We start from the raw sequence: 23,418 nt of genomic DNA on the forward strand, positions 1-23,418 counted from the left end.
GATGAAGATTACATTGACTAAATACAAAATTTTCTACAGGAGATGATATAGGTAGAATAGATATATCTTTTGCAGTTACCATGGTTTGGAAGACTGAAAGAGGTATATATAGCTGGAGACAAATTACAAGAAGTAATTCTTTATTAGCCTAAGGTTCATTTTCCATCTACCATGATCTGCTTCCATGCTGACAGAATATATGACTACAAGGAGGAGTTGCCCAAAATGGTTCTGGGTACCCCTCAGAGTTGCCTGGAAAATTAGCCAGCTGGGATTGGGGCTTCTCTCTTCTTCTCAGGGTTTATACAAACCCAACTTCTCTTGGGCATTGAAGGTCTTTACCAAACAGCTACTGACGTATAGCTAGCATCTAAAACCAGACTCTGCAAATTGTCTGATTATGCCCCCACAGACAAGACTGTTCATATCTACACAGCATATTCAGCAGAGCACTGTGGCCCGGTACGACTCTCCATGGAAATGGTGAGAAACTGAGATATCCATGCTTGTCTGTCCTGCTCTCTTGATTTTCAAGTATCTCCAAAAGAGCCTATTCCTTAACTCATGCTACATGACCTTATGGAATTTTGTCCTAGCCCTATAACATGGCAGGTGGCAATGAAGGGATCCCACCTTGCACAACAACTGCACTCTGTATGTCACGGATAGTGAAACTTACCACACGTCGCAACAGAGCTTAAGTTAAAGGTGACCACAGAAATCACAGAACTTTAAGCCTGAGTTTTGGCAGGAAAAAGTTTCAGCACACAATGACTACGTTTATTGTACATTCTTCTTTGATACTTAATGAGAGACATCTACATCTACAATCAGTTCTTCAAAGAAAGAAGCTGACAAATTTCAAAGGTGTAAAACAGACATTTTTTCATAAAGTTGGGTACTATATACTTGAAACTAATAATATATATATACATATATATACACACACACACACATATATAAAAGAATGAAATTCTGATACATGATATAACATGGATTAACCTTGTAAACATTATGCTAAGTGAAAAAACCCAGATACACAAAAAAACAACTATTGTATGATTCCGCTTATATGAAGTATGGAGAATAGGCAAATTCATAGAGACAGAAAGTAGCATAGTGGTTACCAAAGGCTGAGAGAAGGGGTAAGAGGGGATCATTTAATGGTTTTCTGTTTGGGATGATGAAAGGTTCTGGAGATGAAGAGTGGAGACGGCTACACAACACTGTGAATGTACTTAACGTCACTGTACACTTAATGAACTGTATACTTAAAATGGTTATAATGATAAATTTTGTCGTGTGTATTTTACCGCAATAAAAAAAAGTAATATGTACACGAGTTAAAAGCAAAAAAAAAAAAAAAGTTGGGTACTTCAGTGTATTTTATTAACTCGGTGTTTTAGAATGCTCATTTAGAACAACCACTAAGCTATGCTATGTCTTTAATTATAGCTAACTCAAGTCTCAACATAGTACAAAAACAAATCACCATCTCATCTGGTTCCTCTCAAGCACATGTGTCTGCTCCTCTCTGTAACATTCTGCCTGCAAATCATTCCACTGAGACCTCAGTCCATAAACAGAAGATAGTTTCTACTGCTGGGTTCTTTACAATTTGGTAAAATGGCCAACTATGACAAATTTGGGAAAAAGCCTTTTCTATGGTTCTGAGGTTTACCCACATTTATGTTGCACATTATAACAATATGTGAAATATATATTTGTATGGATTTGTGCCAGTGTTTATTTCAGATAAAGAGGAATACGCTCAAGAAATTAAAGTATTGACAAGTATCACTCAAGTGAAAAATTATGCACAAGATACTAGGCTCAGTTCTGAGATATAACATCCAAAGAGCTGTGGCTGGTGGATCTGGCCTCTGGCAACTTCCCATCTAGATGAGGAAGAGGTTTATACACAGTGACTGGGAGACGCGGTAGTTGAGGTAAGCTCTGGGAGGGACAGAGACAAGAGTGCTACAAGTAAGGATAAGTCACTTTGTGGATCACTGTCTAGGAACCTCAAGAAAGGCTCTGGGCCACTAATCTCTAAATGGCTAATTTCTCTCATTAAGGACATGTCATTTACCTATACCCTGATCCATGTATCACTGACAAAAACAAATTTTAAAAAATGTAACAAGTTTTCCTTACCAACTGTATTAGTTTCCCACGGCTGCTGTAACAAATTACCACAATCCTGGTGGCTTAAAACAACAGGAATTTATTCTCTCACATTTCTAGAGGCCAGAGTCCAAAACCAGTATCACTGGGCCTAGATCAAGGCGCAAGTACTTCCTCCGGAGGCCCTAGGAGGCATCCAGTCCTTGTCTCTTATAGCTTCCTGCTATAAGGCTGCTGGCATTCCTTATAGTTTATGACTATATCACTCCACTCTCTGCCCCTGTGGTCACATTACCTTCTGTGTGTGTCAAGTCTCCTTCTGCTTCTCTCTTATCGGGACTTGTGTTTGCATTTACGGCACACCCAGGTTAATCTTCTAGTCTCAAATGCCTTAATTTAATCACACCTGCAAAGTCTATTTTGTCATAAATGATAACACTCATGGGTTCCAGAGATTAAGACCTGAGATCTTTGGAGGATATTATTTAGCTTACTACTCTCCAGTGATATTTCCCAAAGACTTTCATACAATCATCTGAACTATGGCAGTAATGGTTTTTATCCATTCAAAAGTGAGTGTTTGAGGAATGAAATCAGAAGTCTATGCTTACTTACCCAATGAACAACACATTTCTTTTTGACATATAGAGAATATTGCACAGTGGACAAAACTTCACAATTCTGGCTGAAATCTCTGAGTATATGACATTAGCATATAGAGATTCCACATTGTGTGGACCAGAGATTGCAAATCAGCAGTGTGAGGACTGAATTCAGAGGTATATTTAGAGTCTTTTTTTTCATGAACAGGACAATTCATATGGAAATCCAGATTTGGGGCTTCTCTGGAAAAACCGGAGAACTAAACACATGGGATCCTTAGTCCTCAATGGTAATAAAAAGCTAGAAAAGGGTCATCACCATCCCTTTAGACTGAGCCTGGGCTCTTCAGCTCATCGCAGTCCCCATTTTCCCTGCTATCCTTAAAATGATTTCCCTATCAGTTGCCATTTTTTTTTTTTTTTTTTTTTAGTTGCCATGTATTTTTGCACCTTCACAGCCAGCCACTTGTTTTACTGGAAGAAAAATAGTTCTCTTTTCCTATGACTCTATCAAAGTGACAAAGTAAAAGACAGCCTAGAAAAAAATCTAATTTTTGAAGAAAAATTGTTCCTTCTTTAAAAAAGAGAACAGCAAGTCCTTACTGTTTAACAAGTACATATCCAGCTACTTTGAATCTTTCACATTTGTCCTCTGCCCCTGACAGTATTTGAATTCACAGCTTCTGGTACAGACAGCCAACACTGCCTGAGAAGTGAATGGAATATAGCAGCCCATCCATTAACTTGAGAATTAGCTAACATGCTAATGGACAGTCCTAAATATGGTTCTGATTCCAAGAATTAATTTGTATAAATCACTCATTATAACTAATCCATACTTAGCTTCTTAATATATCGAATAAGCCAAAAAGGTAAAATAATAACTTTAATACTCAATATTTGTATAGTACTGTTAAAAGTACCTGGCATATATTAATCCACTTAATCCTTACAACTGTACCAGGTAGGTACTATTATTATTATCATCCCCATTTTATAGATAAGGAAACTGAAACACAAATTACTTGTCTAAGGTTATTCAACTAATAAGTGGTGGGATTGAGATAGGAACCCAGGCTGATTGCACCAAACTCAAGGGAAAGGTTGCAAAAGATCCAAAGATCATGAAATCTTTTAAGGATCTGAGAATGAGAGGAAGTACTTTGTAGCTCAAAGTCCAAACATGTAAACCAGTGATGTGACCATGCTCTAGTTGGCCTCATTCTGCAATCAAACATCAGTGAACCCAGCGGGGACCTTGCCAGCAGTGGCTGACTAAGGTGGAGGCAAAGTGAACACAGACAAAGAAAGGCTGGGTCCCAGTTTCTAGTCAGTACAGACACCCTGTGACTCGGAGCATCTTGGTCCTCAAGTTTACTTTCTGTGAAATCAGGGCATTGGATTTGATGAAGTGAGTGATTTCTTGCTCTAATGCTCTATGATTCTGTGACTCTGTGTCAGGAACCAAGCTAGCATTAATTAGTCTAAGAAAAAAATGGATCACTGTTTCCACGTTTCCTGTCACATGCACAAAAGCTGGCAAAGAGAAGACAGTGCCCCAGAGGGACCCTGAATGCTACACACCATCTCTCTTTCAGAGAGGGACAAGTACCCCCTGCCTCAGCCAGGCCCCAAAGTTCAGAGTCTAGTCCTCTTCCCTCACAGTCAGCTCACCAATCACCTCTTCAGAGCCTCCTGCCCGCACCTGCACAGACACAGCTAATGGCTCTTTCCCCAAGATGCCACAGCGCCCTGTCCACACCTCAAAGTCCTCACTCTTTCCCCGGTGGTCAGTGACTTATGGGCCGGCCCACTGCCATCAGCCAGGTCACCACCACGCTTCCTTCATCTCTGTGCTGTTACACCTAAACTCCACTTGCACGCAGCAGTTACTCAAGGTTTGTCTGAATGGTCAAAATTTGAATTTTATTCTTTGCTATTTATTTTATTATTTTTTTTTCCATTAATACGTACTATATTAGTGGTTAAAATGCACTTACAAGCAGGGTACTATTTGTTTTCTGTCCCACCCTTGGTAAGTATCTCAAAATTCTTGGTGCTTCTATTTCTTCATGTGCAAAGTAATGATAACCAAATTGTGACCAGATCAGAAATGTCCTGAAGTTCTGAAATAGAAGAATCGTAAATACTACAGAAAGGCTAAAAGCAAGCAGGCCACTTGGACCCTCCCACCGCAATTACTGAGTTTCAGAGAATCACAGAAAGGCTCCCTCAATGTCATCGGATCAGGCCTTTGGCCTTTGGGTAAGGCTGTACTCAACTAACAAAGAAACAGTTTTATTTTGCTTTCGAAGAGTTCCAGCCAATACTTAAAATAAATGTGATGGTTTTCCTGGCTAGATGACTTTGGGGAAAATCTTCCTGAGATCTGCCCCAATTCCCTCCCCTCTGCTTCAATCCTCAGTGGAGGCAAAGAACATCTGCTCATGGCCAGCAGCTTGTATGGGGTGCCCTGCTCATTCACAGCCTGGACAACGGAGACTGGGTGTAGGGAAAATGGTAGTCACTCTTCACGTTAGAACCTTGATAGTCACTGAATAAATACCACAATTATTCATTTGTTAAGATAGGAGATAGGAAATTGTATGCAAACATGGGCTTCTCTGGGAGTTGGGATTTACCAGCCTGCCGACACCATTCGGACATTATGAGGAGCTTTTCTCCTTTTGCCTTAATTGTTTTACACTGTAAAGTTTCCATTACTTTTATCTGTCCTCATAGGAAAATTGGATCATGTGCAAAATCATTCTATGGCCCTACTCATGGTGCTTCTGAGCTCCATTTTACCTTAACCGCATGTTAATTATACATCATATTCTAGGTTCAACTGTGTCATAACTTTAAAGGAGTAAGTTAATACTGTCAATTTGTTTTTAAAAGGTACTAAAAATAGTACATCTGTGTTCATATTTTTCTCTCTGGAGCCTAATTCTTCTGCCCATACACATTTTAGCAGAACTATCCTTTAAGTATTTTGCCTCTTAGACAAGTGGTTTTTTCTGCATTGGAGACAGCACCTACAAGGCCAAATCTTCTTTGTGTTGAACATGCTCTGCCTTTACCTTGACAAAGGAGTACATTAAAGGTGCTTTCTGCTACTGCATCAACTGGAGTGATGGGGGAAGAAAATCAGTTTTCTGATATGCCCTTTTCCATCTCCCAGAAACTGTTCCATGCCTTTACCTCCTGGTCCTCCATCAACCCCAGCTTCTGAGATAAGAACTGCCCAGGCACCAGGGTCCTTAATCCCCTAAGAAAGGTCCAGAACTTCCCATCACTTCTGCAATATCAAAGGGAGCTTGTGCCCCAAACCTTAAACAAGTCTTCAATCACTTGTAGGTTATTTCTAAACTAGGACCCATTATTCTACGTGATTTTGTGGACTGTAAAAACTGAAGGGAGAGTGAAATGTTAAAGAGCCAGAGGAAAAATAACTTTACTCTGACTAGTGTGAAACTGTGGATGAGCTGGGGTGACAGTCTCCAAGCTTAATGAAAGATGTTGAGGGTGGCAACAGTCCTGGTCCCAGATGCTTGCTTGACTGCTACCCCATGTTTTATGGGTCGGCAAAGTAGAGTGAGGTGAAGATGATGGGAGTGAATGAGAACATATCATGTATTCAAGTGCTATGCAAAATATTACAGTACATCTAACTCAGAAGCCAATCTCACTTAATGTAAGATGATTCACTACCGTGTATAACAACAAACAAATCAATAAAACACATCAAGGAAGTAAAAGCTTAATGTAAAAATAAAATAGAGCAGGGGTCAGCAAACAATTTCTGTGAAGAGCCAGTAAATATCTTAGGCTTTGAGCACTATGCAGCTCTGTCACAACTACTCAACTCTGCCATTATAGCACAAAAGCAGTCTTAGACAATACGGACATAAGTGGACATGCTTGTGTTCCAGTACAACTCTATTTACAAAGACAGGCAGCAGGCAGGATATGCCTACAGGGCACAGTTTCTTGACCCCAGAAACAGAGGAAACCCTACAAGTAAGCAGAAACACTTTAGCCCTCGCCACTTAACCCTCATTTACCTCTAGATTAAAGAGCTGTATATACAAACTGTGTTTTTCCCTAGGATATAAGCTCTCTGGGGGCAGAAACTTTGTTATGTTCACAATGTATTCTCAGTACGTAGATGAGTACCTGGCATTCAGCTGGCACAAACAGGTGCTTACAATAAGATTTGCTGAATGAATAAATTAATGAATGAGCATCTTACAGGTTTGTAAAGGGTAATTTTGACTATAGATGGTTTTTCTGTATCACCAACCCCACTCCTACTGCCATCCTATCCCCTCTCACCACCCCTTTTATGCAAAATTGGACAACTGTATGAGACTAGGACACAAATATTATGAATCCTTCTAAAAACTATTACACCAATTTAGAAAAATATGATTTTTTAATAGCTAAGATAACATGTAAGCACATATACCTTTTTTCTCACTTAGTTTGCCTGAGTTAAAACAATCTTTAATAAATTCACTTTCAAAGCAATGGCAGTGTCCAAGAGGATGAAACCAGTAACTGTTGTCTCTGAGAACTACAAATTCATGCAGATCGTAACTTTCATGATAATGTCAAATGTGTAGTTGGATATTGCACCATAATACTTTGTCTTTTGGGTTCTAGGTCATTATCTTTTATAGCAACCACGAGGACAGTCACATGTTATCAGCACTTTATCACAGGTCATACTATACCTATGGAAAGGTAAAAAATAACTCACCTTGATCTTTCCACAAAAACATGTAGCTCTTATAAGCTCTTACCCATCACTATACATTTATCAGGTGGCTACTAAGAGCCCTAGAAAGGTGGAAAAAGAACCAAATGAAATGTGAGGCAATATCATGGCCCATCCATTTTAAAGAACTGAGTTAGGATGACAAACTTAAAATCCAGGAAAAAATTAAAGTAAGATAATATATATAACCTAACGCTAATTAGTAGAGATCGAAAGCTAAATTCATGAGGACCTAAGTTCAATATGGGCATAGTATAACACTGAGGAAACTTCAAACTATAGAATTAGATTTCTTTTCTGTAAGGGACTTTAATGATAGTCCAACACCCTCATTGTACAGTTGAGATCCAGGAACCTTACTAATAGAAATGGAATCTTTGTTTCTTCAGAGTAGCATGTATTTTAATATGTGACTATAAGAAAAATTTTAATGGTCTATTAAAGATATATCAAACGCTCCCCACTTCCCCTTTTATAAAAAGTATATGAATGTATTGTTAACCACATATAGAAAAAAAGTGGCAGATCTCTGAAGATGTGCTTTCTTCAAACTCAGACAACTTCACAAGTCAGCACACATAGGATTTGATTCCAGCTGTACAGGCAAGTCTGACCACAAACACTCTTTCTATGAAGGTTTCGACTTTCAAAGCACAGCACATCAGGCACTTAATGAGCAAGGACACTTCAGTTTCCTTGGAAAGAAATCAGGAATGGAAGCTTTCTGCTTGGATAGAGTACTTTTCTAGGATCTGGTGAGTAGCAATATTTTCCTAATATCGGACAGCACCTCACTAGGTGCAGAGATTGAGCATGAATGCCCGTATCAACCTTCCTTACCATCTCAAGAGGAACCTGTGCTGCTTGTTTAACTTTCTCTTTGGCTGTAAGCAAAGGCATCTCTGATTTCTTTCCGCCACAACACTATCTTAGTATTTTAATGCAATTTGCCCCAGAAAATTATTTACTTCACTAAATTATTTTTACAAGGTAATTATCTAGGATACATATATATTGATAAGGAAGTTAAAACTGTGTTTCAAACGTAAGCACCACAACCTAGCACATGGTTACACCATCGCCCCCAAACAATATGTGTGTAAACTGTCCAGCACATACCTCTGTTTACGCTTTCTCCAGGTCAACCACATCAACTACAAACACTGAAGTCCACAGAGATTTCTGATACCACTCCAGTCAAAGGCCCTTTTCAGAATGTCAAGTTTGTCGAGGACTACTGATGACAGACTTTAAAATTAAGTGAGGCACTATTCACAGGCTGACAGATCAATATATACAGAAAGGTCACTGTACCCAGAATTCTGCCAAGAAAGTGCTAGACAAGTAGTTCTGTCAGAAACACATATACTCATACATACCCCACAAGTAGAAAAATAGAAGGGCTAGGTCAAACTCCAACTCAGCAAAATGAAATGGAAGAGCTTGCCATGAGAAGCAGTTTAAAAAAAAATTAAAAGTCAGTAGTGTTCCTGGCAAGGTTCAGATGGAAAAACAGCAACAGATCCCAGAAGCAGAGTTCTAGCCAGCAATAACCTAAGCTCAAGCCATTTTAAGTAAGGGCAGGGTAACACTAAGTCTTTACTGCATGATTGCCCATCCTCTGGGCCTTCAGGCTGAGCCATGACTTGGTGGTCTATGACAAATCAATCAATAAACATCGACCAAATATTTGTTACATGTTCAGGACGCTGTGAATCATTGTCAAGGGAAGAGGAGATTTTTGTCAGGCTTATGACAGCCACCGTTTAGGCGCTAGACCACCTTCACAACACAATCAGCTGGGGGAGGCATTTCCCCTAGTTTACATGTGAGAGACTAATACTAGGCAAATCCCACAAGGGCCATGAGTAATAAGCGGAGTCAGGCCCTGACCTCAATTCTGCCTGACTCTAAAGCCCACAATACCACATTACCATTTATAAAATATAGCTCCTGCCCTAAAGAGTCTCAAAATAGCCTAAACCAAGTAGAAATCAATACAGCTAGTATAATGAAGGGCTAATGAACAAGTACTGTTAAGACTTTAAGGAAAAAAGAGAAATGAGTAGTTAGAGAAGACATTATGAAAGAAGTAGGACTTAGGCTTTTCCTTGGAATATGGGTAAGATTTGCCCAGGAGAGTGGAAAGAAGGGAGGGAGTTTCTAGGGAAAGCAATCTGAGCAGTGACACTGCAGTGAGAACAAGCCTGGCTCCTTTAGTAGGATAGAAAGACCAAACCGCACAGAGCACAAAGACATATACTGACCTGAAAACAGGATTTAGACATGAGGAGTGAGGCCTGATTATGAAAGGCCTTGAAAAATCAGGCAAATTTATTTAGACTTAAATAGCAGAGAATGAAGAACTGAAGGTGGCAAGGCAAGGAGAAACATAAGGAAGTGATAGTTTAAAAAGATTAGACTGACAAGAAATGAAGAAGATTCCAGGAAAAGGAGCATTGTTCATTCATTCAGCAAACATTTACTAAGGACTTAATAACATCCAGGCTTGGAAGGCTAGCTAAAAGCCTGCTCTAGTCTGCAGGAGAGGAAGGGTAAGGTTCTCGATTAAAATATGGAGGGAGGTATGTATACACATTACACTTCAAAGGCCTCAATTCATTGATATAAAGGAAGAAGGAAATGAAAGAAAAGTTAAAGATAATTCCAAAGGTTCAAGATCGACATGATTTCCACCTTTACTAGTAACCTCAAAAAGCAATGAGAATAAAATATATAATGAAAATATAAGAAGAGCTTTGATGATGTTGAACAGCCAACTGATACCCCCTCACCCCACCCCCAAAACCTGTTCCTTATCCTGGTAGCTCATTTCCATACAATCTGTAGGAAGGAAACTTCACTGAGAAAAACCGATTCTTTGTGACTAAAATGCTGAGTTCCCTGGGCAAGAAAAACAGACTTCTGCCTACTCAGACAGGCTCTATCAACCCTCCAACACATCCCTCCATCATCTAAAACCAATCTTATTTAGAAACGTGGCTTACCATTCCCAGTCAGCCACTGTTGACTTTGGGGAAGAGGAAGAAGGCAAAGTAAAGAGGGGAGAAATAAAAAGTGGGCAGGGTCACTGTAGAGGGCTGTATCTTAAGGCGGGGGCAGTGGTACAGAATACCATTTAACATAAAGAATCCCAGCACAGTTCTCATTTCTACACCACTTCCTAGTGTTTTACAATTACTGGTCCTCAAATAGATAGGAAGGCCTTAAAAGATTCTTTACTAAATCGCAGCGCTTTGTTTAGAAACTATTTCAAATGTGCATATTTATGCGTACATTAACTACTAGTACAGCTAGCATATGCTTGAGACACAGCTTTTTCTTAATAATTTATATGTTGACTACACAAATTTAAATCTCATTTTAACTTTAAATCCAGCAATAGTACAATTCACTATTGGGGCACATCCAGAAAGTCCACTCATTGTAAAATGTGAAATGTGAAAACTGTAGCTATTGAACTTCTACTGCTACAAAGAATGTTCCAGGCCAAAAACAGAACAAAATAAAACAAACAAAAACCTCAACTGCCAATACTTTACAGAAATCTAGCCCTGCATGCAAAATTCAGGATGATATTCTCTCAGCACAGTCCAGCTTTAGCAAGAGCAGATCTCTATTTAGTTATAAGGGTAAATAAATACTATTTTCTGCAGAATGATGCATTAAAGTACTTTTATATTTAAAATAAAAGCCCTCAATGTTAGTGTCAAAGCCAAACTTTAAAAGGTGCATTACAAAAGGAACTCTTGCTCTGGAAAACCCTTCAACATCCCTCTCATAACATGTACTCAGATAAGAAAGAAATCAGAACAGAAAGAAACCGAGTGAAAAATGGTTGCACATAAATGCGTGAGGATTCTCGCTCAGAACCCTTGCAGGACAGCCAAAGGCCTAATCATGAAAATTCCAAGGGCAAGTCCTCCTCATCCTACTAAAGGGGCTTCACGTCGGGCACGAACGTTGGCCCTCTTTTACACTAAAAGGTAAACACCCATCAAAATCTTCCAGACTCAGGAAACGGGAGTTTTCATGCCAAGAGGGAGAGACCCACATTACGGCGAAGAGAAACTACAGCTCATTAACCCCTCCTTCCGCCTCCGATCTCTCACGGGGCCACCCGCCAAGGGTCCTTCCGCAGCTCCAGTCCATCCCCGAGTGACAGGTCGCCCGGCAGAAGCCCCTAAATCCCTGACCCCACTTACAGGCGCCGCGAACATAGGCGGGGGCCCGCCCCTGCGGTGAGCGCAGCTCCTCTGCGAGTGGAGCGCAGCAGCCCGCTCGGGAATGGGGAGTCGGGGCGATCCCTGCTAGGAGAGGCCGAGGCGTCCGTGCAGGGACGCCCGAGAGGTCTGGCGAGTTGCACGGGCCGCGCGGCGCATGGTAGAGCAGCAGGGACCCGGCTGCTCTCCAGTCTCCGGCAGGAAAACAAACAAAAGGCAGGGAGGCTTTTAGCGGGGACGACCGGCCGCTTTCCCTGGGAAGTTACCCTGCAGCTCCCCTCGCTGGCCCTGCGCGTCCCTGCACCGCGTGCAGGCCGCCCCGGGGCGCGGAGCAGCTGCGCTCCATTCTCGGCTAGGGGTCGGACAGAGCCCAGGGATCCCTGCAGCCAGCTGACCATGAATGTGAGCTCAGCTCCAAACGCACACCTTACTGCAGATCGGCTGCATCAGGGATCGAGATTTAGAAATGGTGGCCGTGGATGCACGTTCTGAGAACATTTCATGATAGGTAATCATGGTGAAAACATTTCTCCTGGTTTTAAAACGTAACTGAGATTGCAAGACATTGTGATGGAAGTCAGTGCTGCTGAATTGAACACGCAGAATGGCTAAGATGGCAAATTGTGTTATATATATTTTTACCACAATAAAGTGTTTAAAATAAAGATGCAACTGATTGCCTGTTAGCATTCATTTGAACTCTAAGAGTTTTTATATTGTTAATTTTAGTTTGAAAAAATGGATCGTTTTCTAGGTGGGAAATAGCCTAGATATGCTCTACACAACAGCTATTCTCTGTAACCGGTTATATGAAATCTAACATTTAACACTTGTTAAACACATTCACTTGTGTCATAAATTATATTGTAGACATTACCTTAAATCATACACAAAAGGACTGGCTCTGAAGCGCTTTGAAAAAAGATATTGCTTCAACGTCCTCAATTTAAATGTACATAATTGCCGCAAGCCAATAGTTCTCAAACTTTGCTTGGAGGCATCAGAATCACCCGGAGGGTTTGTTACAGCATTGCTGGGCCCTATCCATGATCTATGCTGATGCTGCTGGTCAGGGAAATCACAATACCCTAAGCAACACAATTTTAATGAATAAAGGAGTAACTTTTACACAATGTGGATCTTTCTCTGACTTTAAAATCCCCAGCTCACAACCATATCAATTTTATCTATTTTTATTTTTGAATTGTAAAGAACTGAAGACAGATCGTTTTTATCCCTAAAGAATCTATACAAAAGTCCTGAATCCCTCTCTCCTCTTGCTCCTGTTGAAGAACCCTACAACACATAATCAGTCAAGCTTTCTTAGACTTCCTGTCGCAAATGGGAGTCACCTGGCAACTTGGCAAATGTATAACATTTATCTACCTTTGTGTTTGCCTATACATCAAACAAACCCTGTGGCAAATGAAATTATCAAATGTCGTTATCAATGAAAAGATAGGTAGACGAGAGGGAGTCTAAAATCTTATGCTACTCCCATGAAAAATGATTTTTAAAGTATCTTAAAAAGATCAGTTTTTGTCAAATTCAGTTGTCCAAGCAAGTCTACCTAGCAAACAGAGAGACTATCTTGCTCTGCCTTTACAAGAGTCCACTGAGCTATTAAATGGCTTTGGTCAGTAGTTCTAGCCTCAGGAAAATTACAACCCTGTAAATATAATATGATGAGATACTACAACCCTGTAAGGAGTATATTAGCTACTGATCTAATATAGAAAATTGGTAGTTATGAAACCTAACAGCGTTTTAATAAAATGTGCTTAGTTTATCATTACAAAAACTGATTTTTATTAAACTTTATTGTTTATTTGCTAGAATAATAGAAACCACCTGTGCTAATTCAACAAGATAAATTAGCATTCAACGTGTTTAATGAAATTGAATAGTTCTGAAAATATTTCAATACTTCATTCTTCATTTGCAAAGCTGATCTTTTGTATTCACGAGTCACATATATAATTTTCTTCTATTATAAGTTCCTACATCTAATCTTTTCCCCAGATTTGTTTCAAAATCCCTTTAAAGAGATTATTGGGAAAAAAAGCATTTTTAAAAGACCTAAGCCCTAAAGTCTCTTTTAAAAACTAAAAATTATTAAATTTTTGGCCTCTGATAAACATGAAGATACTTTTTATAGGTAGCTGATTTAGGATGTAACTAAAAATACACCCATCCGAAGGGTGGATCCTAATATTAAGACAGCTTAATATTAGGCTTCCATGTTGTAGCTTACTATTCTGCAACCCCTTCTACGCGCCACTCCTTTTTTTTCCTCTTGTCTCTATTTTTCTGCCGAAAATGTACTGCACTGTTAAGATCTCCAGTGGATAGAAAGTTTAAAATGGATAGAAAGTTTAAATTCTGTGAACTCGTTGAAAGTAGGTCTTGGAACCCTGATGACTATTAGTACCTGGTACATAGCAGAAACTAGAAACTCCGTAAATGTTTGCTGAATGAAGAAATTAAGAGGCTATAAGACTGTAGGTTTTCACCGTGCACTCAAAATTCCATATACAAAACGACGTAAAGTGTGAGAAAATAACAAAACGCCTCATAAGTAAAAGCGCCTTTTGTGGAAGTGAAATCAGGTGCTTGGGCTTTAAAAGGTGGGGAGAGTACCGTGTGGCAGTTCCGGCGCTCCACGCGGAACAGTGGACTATAAATCCCAGAGTGTCTCGCGGGCGCCATCTGGGCAGGATTCGTTTTTAAGGCTTTGGAGTCTCAACGTCCTTCCCCCGTTGCATGATGGGAACTGTAGTGCGACATGCCTTGCGGTGGCCGAGTTTACTTCCCCCTTGTTGCTCTCCTGAATGAATCTTTCCCTCAACCTGTGCTTTTAAAAAGTTTAGTCGTTATAACAGCCTGTGATTGTAGTGGAGTTTCACTGTTTCCCTGCATTCCTGGTGTAGAACTCCAGCTACAGTGGACGAGAACCCTATAGCGACCGTCCCGAGCACCAAGTTCAGCGCTCATTGGGGCTGCTTGCCTTAGGCTCTCAACCCTTAATTTGAATTACACACATTTTTGAGATAACGCTTTTTCCAAGTTTGCTTAAGTGTTCACTGAGCCGAATAAGTGGGTTGAGTTTGGGGTTCGGCGAATTGGTGATTACACGCCCAGTTCGGCCTTGCGCACACAGTAGGCCCACAACCCCTCGTCCTCCACTGGGCAGCACGCACGGGGCAGTAGAGCCGTGCCGCGCACGCAGGCGGTGGCGGTGGCGGCGGCGGCGGGACTGCGCATGCTCGGTGCGCCGGCGCAGGTTTCTGCAGCAGAGAGGGAAGCTCTGCGGCGGCGTCCGGGGTCTCTAGCAGGGCCGACGGTGTGGTTCTCGTAGACTTCGGCCTCCGCTGGCAGCAGGCATTCCTCCGCTCCCCGTGTCCCCGGCCGCCGCTCCAGCGCGCCCCGATCTGGCCCCCTGCCCCGCGAAGATGGCTGCCGTACGCCGGGCCCGCAGTTACTGCCGCTGCCTGGTTCGCTTCTCCGACCGAGAACTCTGCTAAGCCCCGCTGCAGCAGACAGGAGTAGACACCCGAACACCCAGCACACCTCCTTGGGGGGCGGTGCAGAGGGGGCGCGGAGAGCCCCTCGACCGCGGTCGTCCGGCCCGCCAGCATGGTAACCTAAGGGGGCAGGGGAATTATGCGAGGCGGGGTGCAGTGTGCAGGAGGGGCCAGGCCTGAGGGGAGCCCCGAGGGAGCTGGGAAGAGGGGGAGCTGCACGGCTGCTACCCATTATGGGACCTCCGGCCTGAGAAGGAGCGGTACAAGTGCCCGCTCTGACCACTCCCCGGGGTTTCTTTCTGTGAAACCGCCAGCCGAGACTTGATGTGAAGAGAGTGGGTTTGCAGGACGGCCGAGAAAAATGTCTATTTTCGGCTCGCTAAGGACGTTGAACCAGTCCCGCCCCTCTCGAGGGAGTTTATCAGAAGCAGTGAGCACAGATAGAGGTGAGCGGTCGCAGCATCTGAAATCGGGAGGGTGCCTTGGCAGGCGGACACTTGTTGATTGCTTCCTCTCTGGGAAGCAGTTTGGGCCCCTTGAGGAGCCCATGGGTTTAGGACGCACCTGCCCCGTGGCGCATCACTACCCTGGGTAGGATGTTGGTTGGCAGGCGGTCCTGGCGGTGTGGGGTTAGGATTATGTCTCACCTCACAGCGGTGAGGGCCAGAGAAGCGTCAGTGCGGTCCAAATGTAGAGACTGAGCTAAGCTCCAGAAATGGACAGCGCAAATTCCATAGGACTATTGCATACTGGAATACGTAGTCTGCCTTATGCAGCCTTTCTTTGGCTTCAAACAAATTGTCCATCTAAGAAACTAATCTCTGGCTAGGGTTGCATTAATCAAAGGTGAAAATAATTAGCTTATAGTAGACATTCAGATATTTATTGAGTAAACGAATAGCTGAATGAATTTATTAAATTAATCTGGAGGATAGGAAAAGCAGTAATTGAATATGCCCTTAAAGTTGTAGAAGTAGTTCTCTGATCAGAATTAAGCACTTAACTTTTTATATTTCATTGATCCATTGTGTGAAACATGAGTAAAATGAAGACATGAGCTACTCAAGTAAAAGGTGATGTTTAGGTCAGACTCAGTTAGGAAAAATAAAGTGGGTGACAGCTGAGGACCTACTTATTTCAAGTGGTATTTGAATTGAAAAATGTCATAAAACTCCAAATTTGATAGTTTCTTTTTGTCATGCTGTCAAAATATCCAATACCATCTCCTTACAAATGAGACAGCTGAGGCCTGGATGGACATTTACTATGAATCAAGCAATGTATTTGGCCTTCTAAGGTTATAGAGATGATTGAAACGTGATCTTTGTTCCCAGTGCACTAACTAGCAAAGAGACAAAAATAATCTCAACACAAGTCTTAAGTGCTGTTATACAAGCACAAATATAATGGGGGAAAATGAAAGAGGCAATTAAAAAGATCAAAACATGCTTCCTACTGGGATGATCCCTGGAACTGAATCTTGAAGGATGAATAGAAGTAGGCAACTGAGGAAGAAGCAGTCATACGAAATGGAGAGAAATAGTACACTCTGCAACAATATGGAACTGAATATGCAACATATGGAACTGAAGAGAGCACGGGAAGCTCTTATAATGAAGTCAGTTTAGTATGACCACTAGGCAAGAGGTAGAAGGCTGTTACTAAGAGGATACTATAGAGCAGCAGTCCCCAACCTTTTTGGCACTAGAGACCAGTGCTCCTGTGAGAATCTAATGCCTGATGATGTGAGGCAAAGCTGAAGCTGCAATGCTAGCACTGGGGAGCAGCTGCAGATACAGATGAAGGAAGCTTCACTCTCTTGTCTTGCCCGCTGCTCACCTCCTGTCATGCGGCCTGGTCCGCTACCAGTCTCTGGTCCCAGGGTTGGGGACCCCTGCCCTTAGAGAACTCAGATCCCCTCATATTAGCTGTACTTAGAGTTTACAGTAATAAAACAGACTCTAATTTGAGAAGAGAGAGAGATGCACTTCTCAATGGGATCTATAAATATAAAGTTCTTTATTATGTATTTTCTTATTTAGTGAAGGTCTTAGTTGGGAAAGCTCCCAGCTCAAAGACTCAAAAAAAGAAATGTATTTGACATTACGTCAATGCTTACGTTTTCCAGTTTTCTGGAAATTCATCAGAGTGTTAGCTTCTCTCATTTCTTTCTTTGCTGATTTAGCTTTTATAGTGTCAAACACTTTACTATATGTTAACTAGTTCAAGTCTTAAAGCCACCTCTGGCTTTAAGTCTGGTTGCCAGAGATAAGATAGGAGGAGGTGAGAATTACCTTGCATAGTGCAAGTGTATCTGGCTGCTGTATTCAAATGTATGTGTTAATACATTTTTTCCCCTGGAAACAAATTACAACTAAAATTGGCAATTGTGAAACTTAACATCTTTAGAACAAGTAAAATTAAATCAGTTTTATTATTTTTATTTCTAACCTTCAAGGGCATTTCCCTGATTGCCACATTTCTTTACAGGACTGAACACATTAAGTGTTGAGCAAGTCCCCTTTGCTAATAAGTCTAGCCTGTTAGCTAATAGACTAGACCTAGGCAACACTTCATCTTCACTGGAAGGTAGAGTTCAGTTTAATTTAGCAAACATTTATAGAGAGCAAAAGGATAAAATGAAAAGAAACTGACCTGAGACCTCTATTAAGCTCCAAGCCGTGCCCAGTAATTCCAGGCCAGTTTCATTCCACTTTAAGTTAATCCAATATATAAAAATCTGGATTTATAAAACAAATAGAAAGAGCTTCTTTCCAAAAAAGATTCGCTACTACATGTCTTTGATTTATGAGCTTTCCTAGTACATTTAAAATATTAATAGACAAACGTCATAGTCATGTATTAATAATATGCCAGTGTGTAAAAGGAAGGACATCATATATGGATTATATATGGTCTTTTAAGTGATCTTCGAAATAAAAATTATTTGCTGAACTCTGTACCACAACTTCATGTTATTTTCTGAAGCAAAGTTGTTCTTTTCAACCATTTATCAAAACACTAGAGCCCAGTGAAGTTGTTTATCTTACAGTATTAAAAAATTAAAGTATCTCATTTTTCTGATTAGAATCATTAAATTTACCATGAAGAAGATATCTAAAGAGAAGCAACTATATAATTCATTGGACAAATAGCCAATTTGGAGATTCAGATTTCAAAGAGAAACTGGTGTTTGCATATTTCTGATCATTATTTTGGATTTTTCTCCTCAGGCAGAAGCTGAGGAAGATTGTCATTCTGATACTGTCAGAGCCGGAGATGATGATGAAAATGAAAGCCCAGCTGAAACAGATCTGCAGGCATGTTTCTTCATTGTATATTTAATTCTTATTCCATTGCTTTCCATACATAAGCAGAAATCGGTCATAATTGTGAAGATTTATAGGTTCTTATTTGCATTGAATTTAACTATTTTCATACCGGATTATAGGATACTTAAGTTATAACTATGTTATGGATCTCTTTCTGTAAAAAGATACATCAATAATTGCTGCTATGTAGTTCCATGTATGAGTTTAAAGTGTTTGAACCCAGGCTTAAGCATGACTCAAAACCCATCACCTTAAAGAAAAAGATTGACAGATTTGACCTAAAAGTCTAAAACCTATATATAGCAAAACAAAATCATAAATCAAGAGACTTAATCAGCTGTAAAAGCTGCTTGCCACATATGGGCAGAGCATTGATAGTCTGTCTCAGTATGTGTAGGACATCCTTATAAATTAGCAAGAGGAACCCAAGGTAGAAAAATATGAATGGACAACTAATGGAAAAAAAACAATATAAATGGTTATTAAACATTTGAAGAGGTAATGCACCTTATTAATAATTTAAAAAATACAAATTAAATCTACAATGAGATTGTTTTTAAAAGGTCAGAATAGTGAATAATACCCATTGCCATCTGGGCTGTGAGAGCACTTACGCAGTGTACGTGAAAGTACAAATTGCTACAACTTTTTTGGAGGTTAGAGTAGTAATATGGATCAAAATGAGAAACATTCCCAATTCTACTTTCAGGAAATTAATCCCACGGAAGTAATGGGGAAAGTGAGTAAATATACATGTACAAAAATGTTTATCATGGCATTGTTTATATGGAAAAATGGAGTACAACCTAAGTGTCCATTACTTGTGTTAAGTAATGATGCATTCATACAATGAAATACACTGCAGCCATTTAAAAGGATAAGGTAAATCTTTGTGCATTGACATAGAAAAATATTCATTGTAATTAGTTAAGTGCATTTTACCGAATTTATAAGCTTTATAATATTTATTTGGAATATGTCATCTAGTATACATTAAGAGTACTGCTAAAGATTCTTTAGGTTGGAGGTATGTGTGTTAGATGTAGGAAGGTGGGAACGAAAACCAAAGCAGTGTACAGAATGTAGAGAAAAATTATTTTCAAAACATTTTATATATACATTTTTAAAAAAAGCCAGGACTAATATACACAATCCTATTGTCAATGGCCTTCTGTGAGAGGAAGGGCATTTTGGGTTGTGTTTTCTGAAAGTGGACTTGGAGGTAGAGAGTACTATGTAGGAGGTTTTTTAGGCAGTGCCTTGGTATCAACACCAAGTCAAAATATAAAACTTGTGTCATCCCAAGAGGAAGGAAGGGGGAGAGAGAAGCAGCAGTTGAGGGTAGTTGAGCTGCTGTGCAATCTTAGTAGACCGTCTTAGTTACTTCCGTGTAAGTTCTGAGGATGGAATAACCCTTCAGAGCCTGGCTTTTTCTGTCAGTCATCACTTTCATTGTTCAGTCATTGGGTAGGGATCACCTGGGAAGGTAGCATCATCTTGCTGAGGCAGTACCAGAAAGGGCTGACAGCTGAGGGCTGTTTTTGGTGGCACTCCCATCAGTTGGAGTAATAAGTGCTTTATGCCTGAAGAGGGGTCTGGGCAGCACAGCAAAGTCCACCACACAAGGGACTTCACTTTTCCTATATTTAAAAATTTTTAAATGATATGTATTAGAAAAAATATGGCCTTTTTAAAAAGAGACTGGCTATTAAAAGAAATACTTTGGGCTCATGTACAGAATTTTTAGCAGCACTCATAACATCTACTAGATGATGTATTCCAAATAAACAAATAAAGCATCTAAGTTCAGTCCCTAAGTGATAGCTTATATTTTTGATTTTAATTAAAATTTGGTGTTCCCATACCATTAGATTTTTCCTGTATAGACAATTTTATTTTAGGCAAATTTTCATGATTTCTTTAAAGTTTTAAACAGAATTATTTTAGGAGATAATAGGTGTGTAATGGTATTAACTTTGTAATTTAAAAGACAGTGTTTTCTGGTCTTAGAATAAGTAGGTATGTATGGAAATTGATGTTGGACCTATTGACAAATTGTTCCAGAGTTGAGCTACTCTTCCTTGATGAGTCCTAAAGTACTTTTCTTCCCTTAGGCACAACTTCAGATGTTTCGAGCTCAGTGGATGTTTGAACTTGCCCCAGGTGTAGGCTCTAGCAATTTAGAGACTCGATCTTGCAGAGTAGCAAGAGGCTCTTTCCTGAAAGCAGCGGATACCAAAGGAAAGCAAGAACTGGCAAAAGAAGAAAAGTTAAGTGTTATGGACATTGTACATAGAAAAATTTTAACAATATATGAGTTTATCCATTCCTTACTACTTCTAGGTACTTTGGATGATATCACTACTACTTATGGTCTTCTTTCCTACAGGTACACTATCTTCATGGAAATGTCTTTGGTAGTTATAGACCCCTGAGATTCACTTGGTCTTGAAAAGATTAACGCCTCTGAATTTGTTACTGAAACCCAAAAGGGGAAAAAAATTATTTAAATGTCAACACCTTTTCAAGAGTGATAATGCAATATTTTGTATATTTTGAATTAAATTTATAATGATACATTAGTCATGTCCTTATTCTGGAAAGTTTTGAAACTGCTCACACTGAAAAAATTTGAGTGCTATCAAATTGTTCACGCCTTTCCTAGTACTTATTCACCTGAAGTGGGCACAGCACACCACCTTACTTTTCATTATTTTCCTATTCCATAGAGGCTGTCATCTTTACATATCCAATGATGCTGAATATCTTTTTTTATCTATTTCCTATCCTTATATCCTCTCTGAAATACCGGTTTGTTTTTTCTAATTAGATTGCTTATGTTTTTACTGTTGAGTTTTGAGGGTTCTTTTTGTATTCTAAATATATGTCTTTTGTTGAACATGAGGCTTATAAATACTTTGAGTTTATACCTTGTCTTTTCATCCTCTTTGCAGGGTATTTTGTAGAGCAAGTTTTTAATTTTGATGAGCTCCTATTTATCAGTTTATACAGATTTGCTTTGATGTCAGTTATAAGTATGCTGCCTACTCCTAGGTCTCCAAGATTGCCTTTTTTCTAAAAGTTTTACATTTAAGTCCATGGTCCGTGTTCAAGTTAGTTTTTATGTAAAATGCGAGGTTTAGTTTGAGGCTCGTTATTTTACCTAGAGATGTCCAGTGTTCTAGCCCCATTAGTTTAAAAGGCTATTTTTCCGCCATCCATACTCTTTTAATACCGATTTTCAAAAATTGTTTTTCACTATCTATTTTTATAGGCTCGAGAACTCTTCCTAAAAGCAGTAGAAGAAGAACAAAATGGCGCTCTCTATGAAGGTAAAAACTCAGGGCCCAAGATCATATTGTCATGATATTTCTGAGTAACAACTCGGTACTGACCAATTTTTTTTTTTTTACTAGACTATATTTTGCATAGAGCATCAGTCTTCCTATATTCAAAATTGTTTTTTAAAAAAATCAAAAATAAAAATTGTATCTTTATATAACCTGTCTCTTTCCAAAAAAATATTGCTGGGGAACATCATCATATTGGTAGGATGAGTAAAGTAATCTTTTTCTACACTTAAATTTTTGTATTTAATTTTGTCATTTTTAAAATCTTAAGATTATTGTCATTGATTTAAAAATAGGATATGCTCCCTTTATAGGTGAAATTACTTCAGAAGAGGAGAATGTTAAGGCTAAAGTGAAAAATATATATATGTTTTTAAGTTCTAATTTACATTGTATGTAAAGGAATACCCTTTAACTTTGTTTTATTAACCCAGTAGAAATGTATAAGTAAACGAAGTGATGTGCCTGTTTACTGTATTAGGTTTGTAGTTGGGCTTTCATTTTGTGATAGTAAAGCTAATAATTGGACCATAGGAAGGATACTTGTGCCTGGATTATTTGAAAATGCTCCCAAAATAACATTTTCAGAATTATTGCATTTATTTTCAAATTTCATCTAGTGATATTTTTACTCTGAGATATTGAAAAGGTCCATTTAATATCCCAACATAGTCTTCATTAGTTTGTAAGATTCCCATATCCACTTAGTGTACAGTAATTCACCCAAGAATAAAAACATGGCAGAATATATTGAATTGAATAGATTTCATCTAAGGGAAAAAGAACTAGTCAGCCTCTACAACCCGAAGGTCTATTGATGTATCTCTATGGAAGACATTATTAAATATTATAATTCTACACCACCTGGCCAGGAGATTTACTTAAAAACAAATAGGTTTTAAAGGTTAAATAAGTGGGAGCTGGACTAAAAGAAGTTGGATTGAGAGGACAGATTCCAATCCAATTGCTGTAGTTGGGGCTACAGCAATTGCATTTTCAAAGTCGGAAGAAGGACAACCACATAAGATTACTTTTGACAACACATAGAGGGCTGAGGAAACAGATGGGAAGGGCTAAAAGATAAGAGTAAAATGCAACATCTTGTTTCTGTAACAGTTAGCTTTAGAAAAAAGATTATTTTTGAGTAGTAAGGTTTGGAAATAAGTTTGTTTACTGAACTACTTTTGTATGTAGAAAAAGAGAATTTGGCCGTTTGTGAAGAAAGTTACTTAATTAAACCACAATTAAGGGTAAGCAAAGGAAATGACAAAAATGTGTGGTCATAGCTAATTTAGCTTTATTTCTTCTTTTAGCCATCAAGTTTTATCGTAGGGCTATGCAACTTGTACCTGATATAGAGTTCAAGATTACTTATACCCGGTCTCCAGATGGTGATGGCGTTGGAAACAGCTAGTGCGTATATAATTTGATAGATAGTAATACATAGAGTTTGTTA

General features: G+C 39.5%; 2 protein-coding genes across 3 annotated transcripts in view; one reads left to right on the forward strand and one right to left on the reverse strand.

Annotated features, from left to right (window-relative positions):
- The window catches only part of ICK (intestinal cell kinase), a 52,306-nt gene extending 40,231 nt beyond the window's left edge, over positions 1 to 12,075 (reverse strand). The window contains exon 1 of one of the 2 annotated variants that reach the window (XM_011379083.2): positions 11,739 to 12,075. The gene's annotated coding sequence lies outside the window, so the exon portion shown is untranslated. The remainder of the gene's footprint in view (positions 1 to 11,738) is intronic. The other variant, XM_011379082.2, reaches the window with a different exon arrangement.
- A 2,928-nt stretch (positions 12,076 to 15,003) lies between these two features.
- The window catches only part of FBXO9 (F-box protein 9), a 29,139-nt gene continuing 20,724 nt past the window's right edge, over positions 15,004 to 23,418 (forward strand). Inside the window, exons 1-5 of the mRNA XM_023522667.1 lie at positions 15,004 to 15,395; positions 18,514 to 18,600; positions 20,727 to 20,882; positions 21,887 to 21,944; positions 23,276 to 23,375. Of these exons, the coding sequence (XP_023378435.1) occupies positions 15,393 to 15,395; positions 18,514 to 18,600; positions 20,727 to 20,882; positions 21,887 to 21,944; positions 23,276 to 23,375 (404 nt within the window). The 5' untranslated portion in view covers positions 15,004 to 15,392. The remainder of the gene's footprint in view (positions 15,396 to 18,513; positions 18,601 to 20,726; positions 20,883 to 21,886; positions 21,945 to 23,275; positions 23,376 to 23,418) is intronic.

This window comes from Pteropus vampyrus, unplaced genomic scaffold (assembly GCF_000151845.1).
Source record: "Pteropus vampyrus isolate Shadow unplaced genomic scaffold, Pvam_2.0 Scaffold353, whole genome shotgun sequence".
In the NCBI taxonomy this organism is placed as follows: domain Eukaryota; kingdom Metazoa; phylum Chordata; class Mammalia; order Chiroptera; family Pteropodidae; genus Pteropus; species Pteropus vampyrus.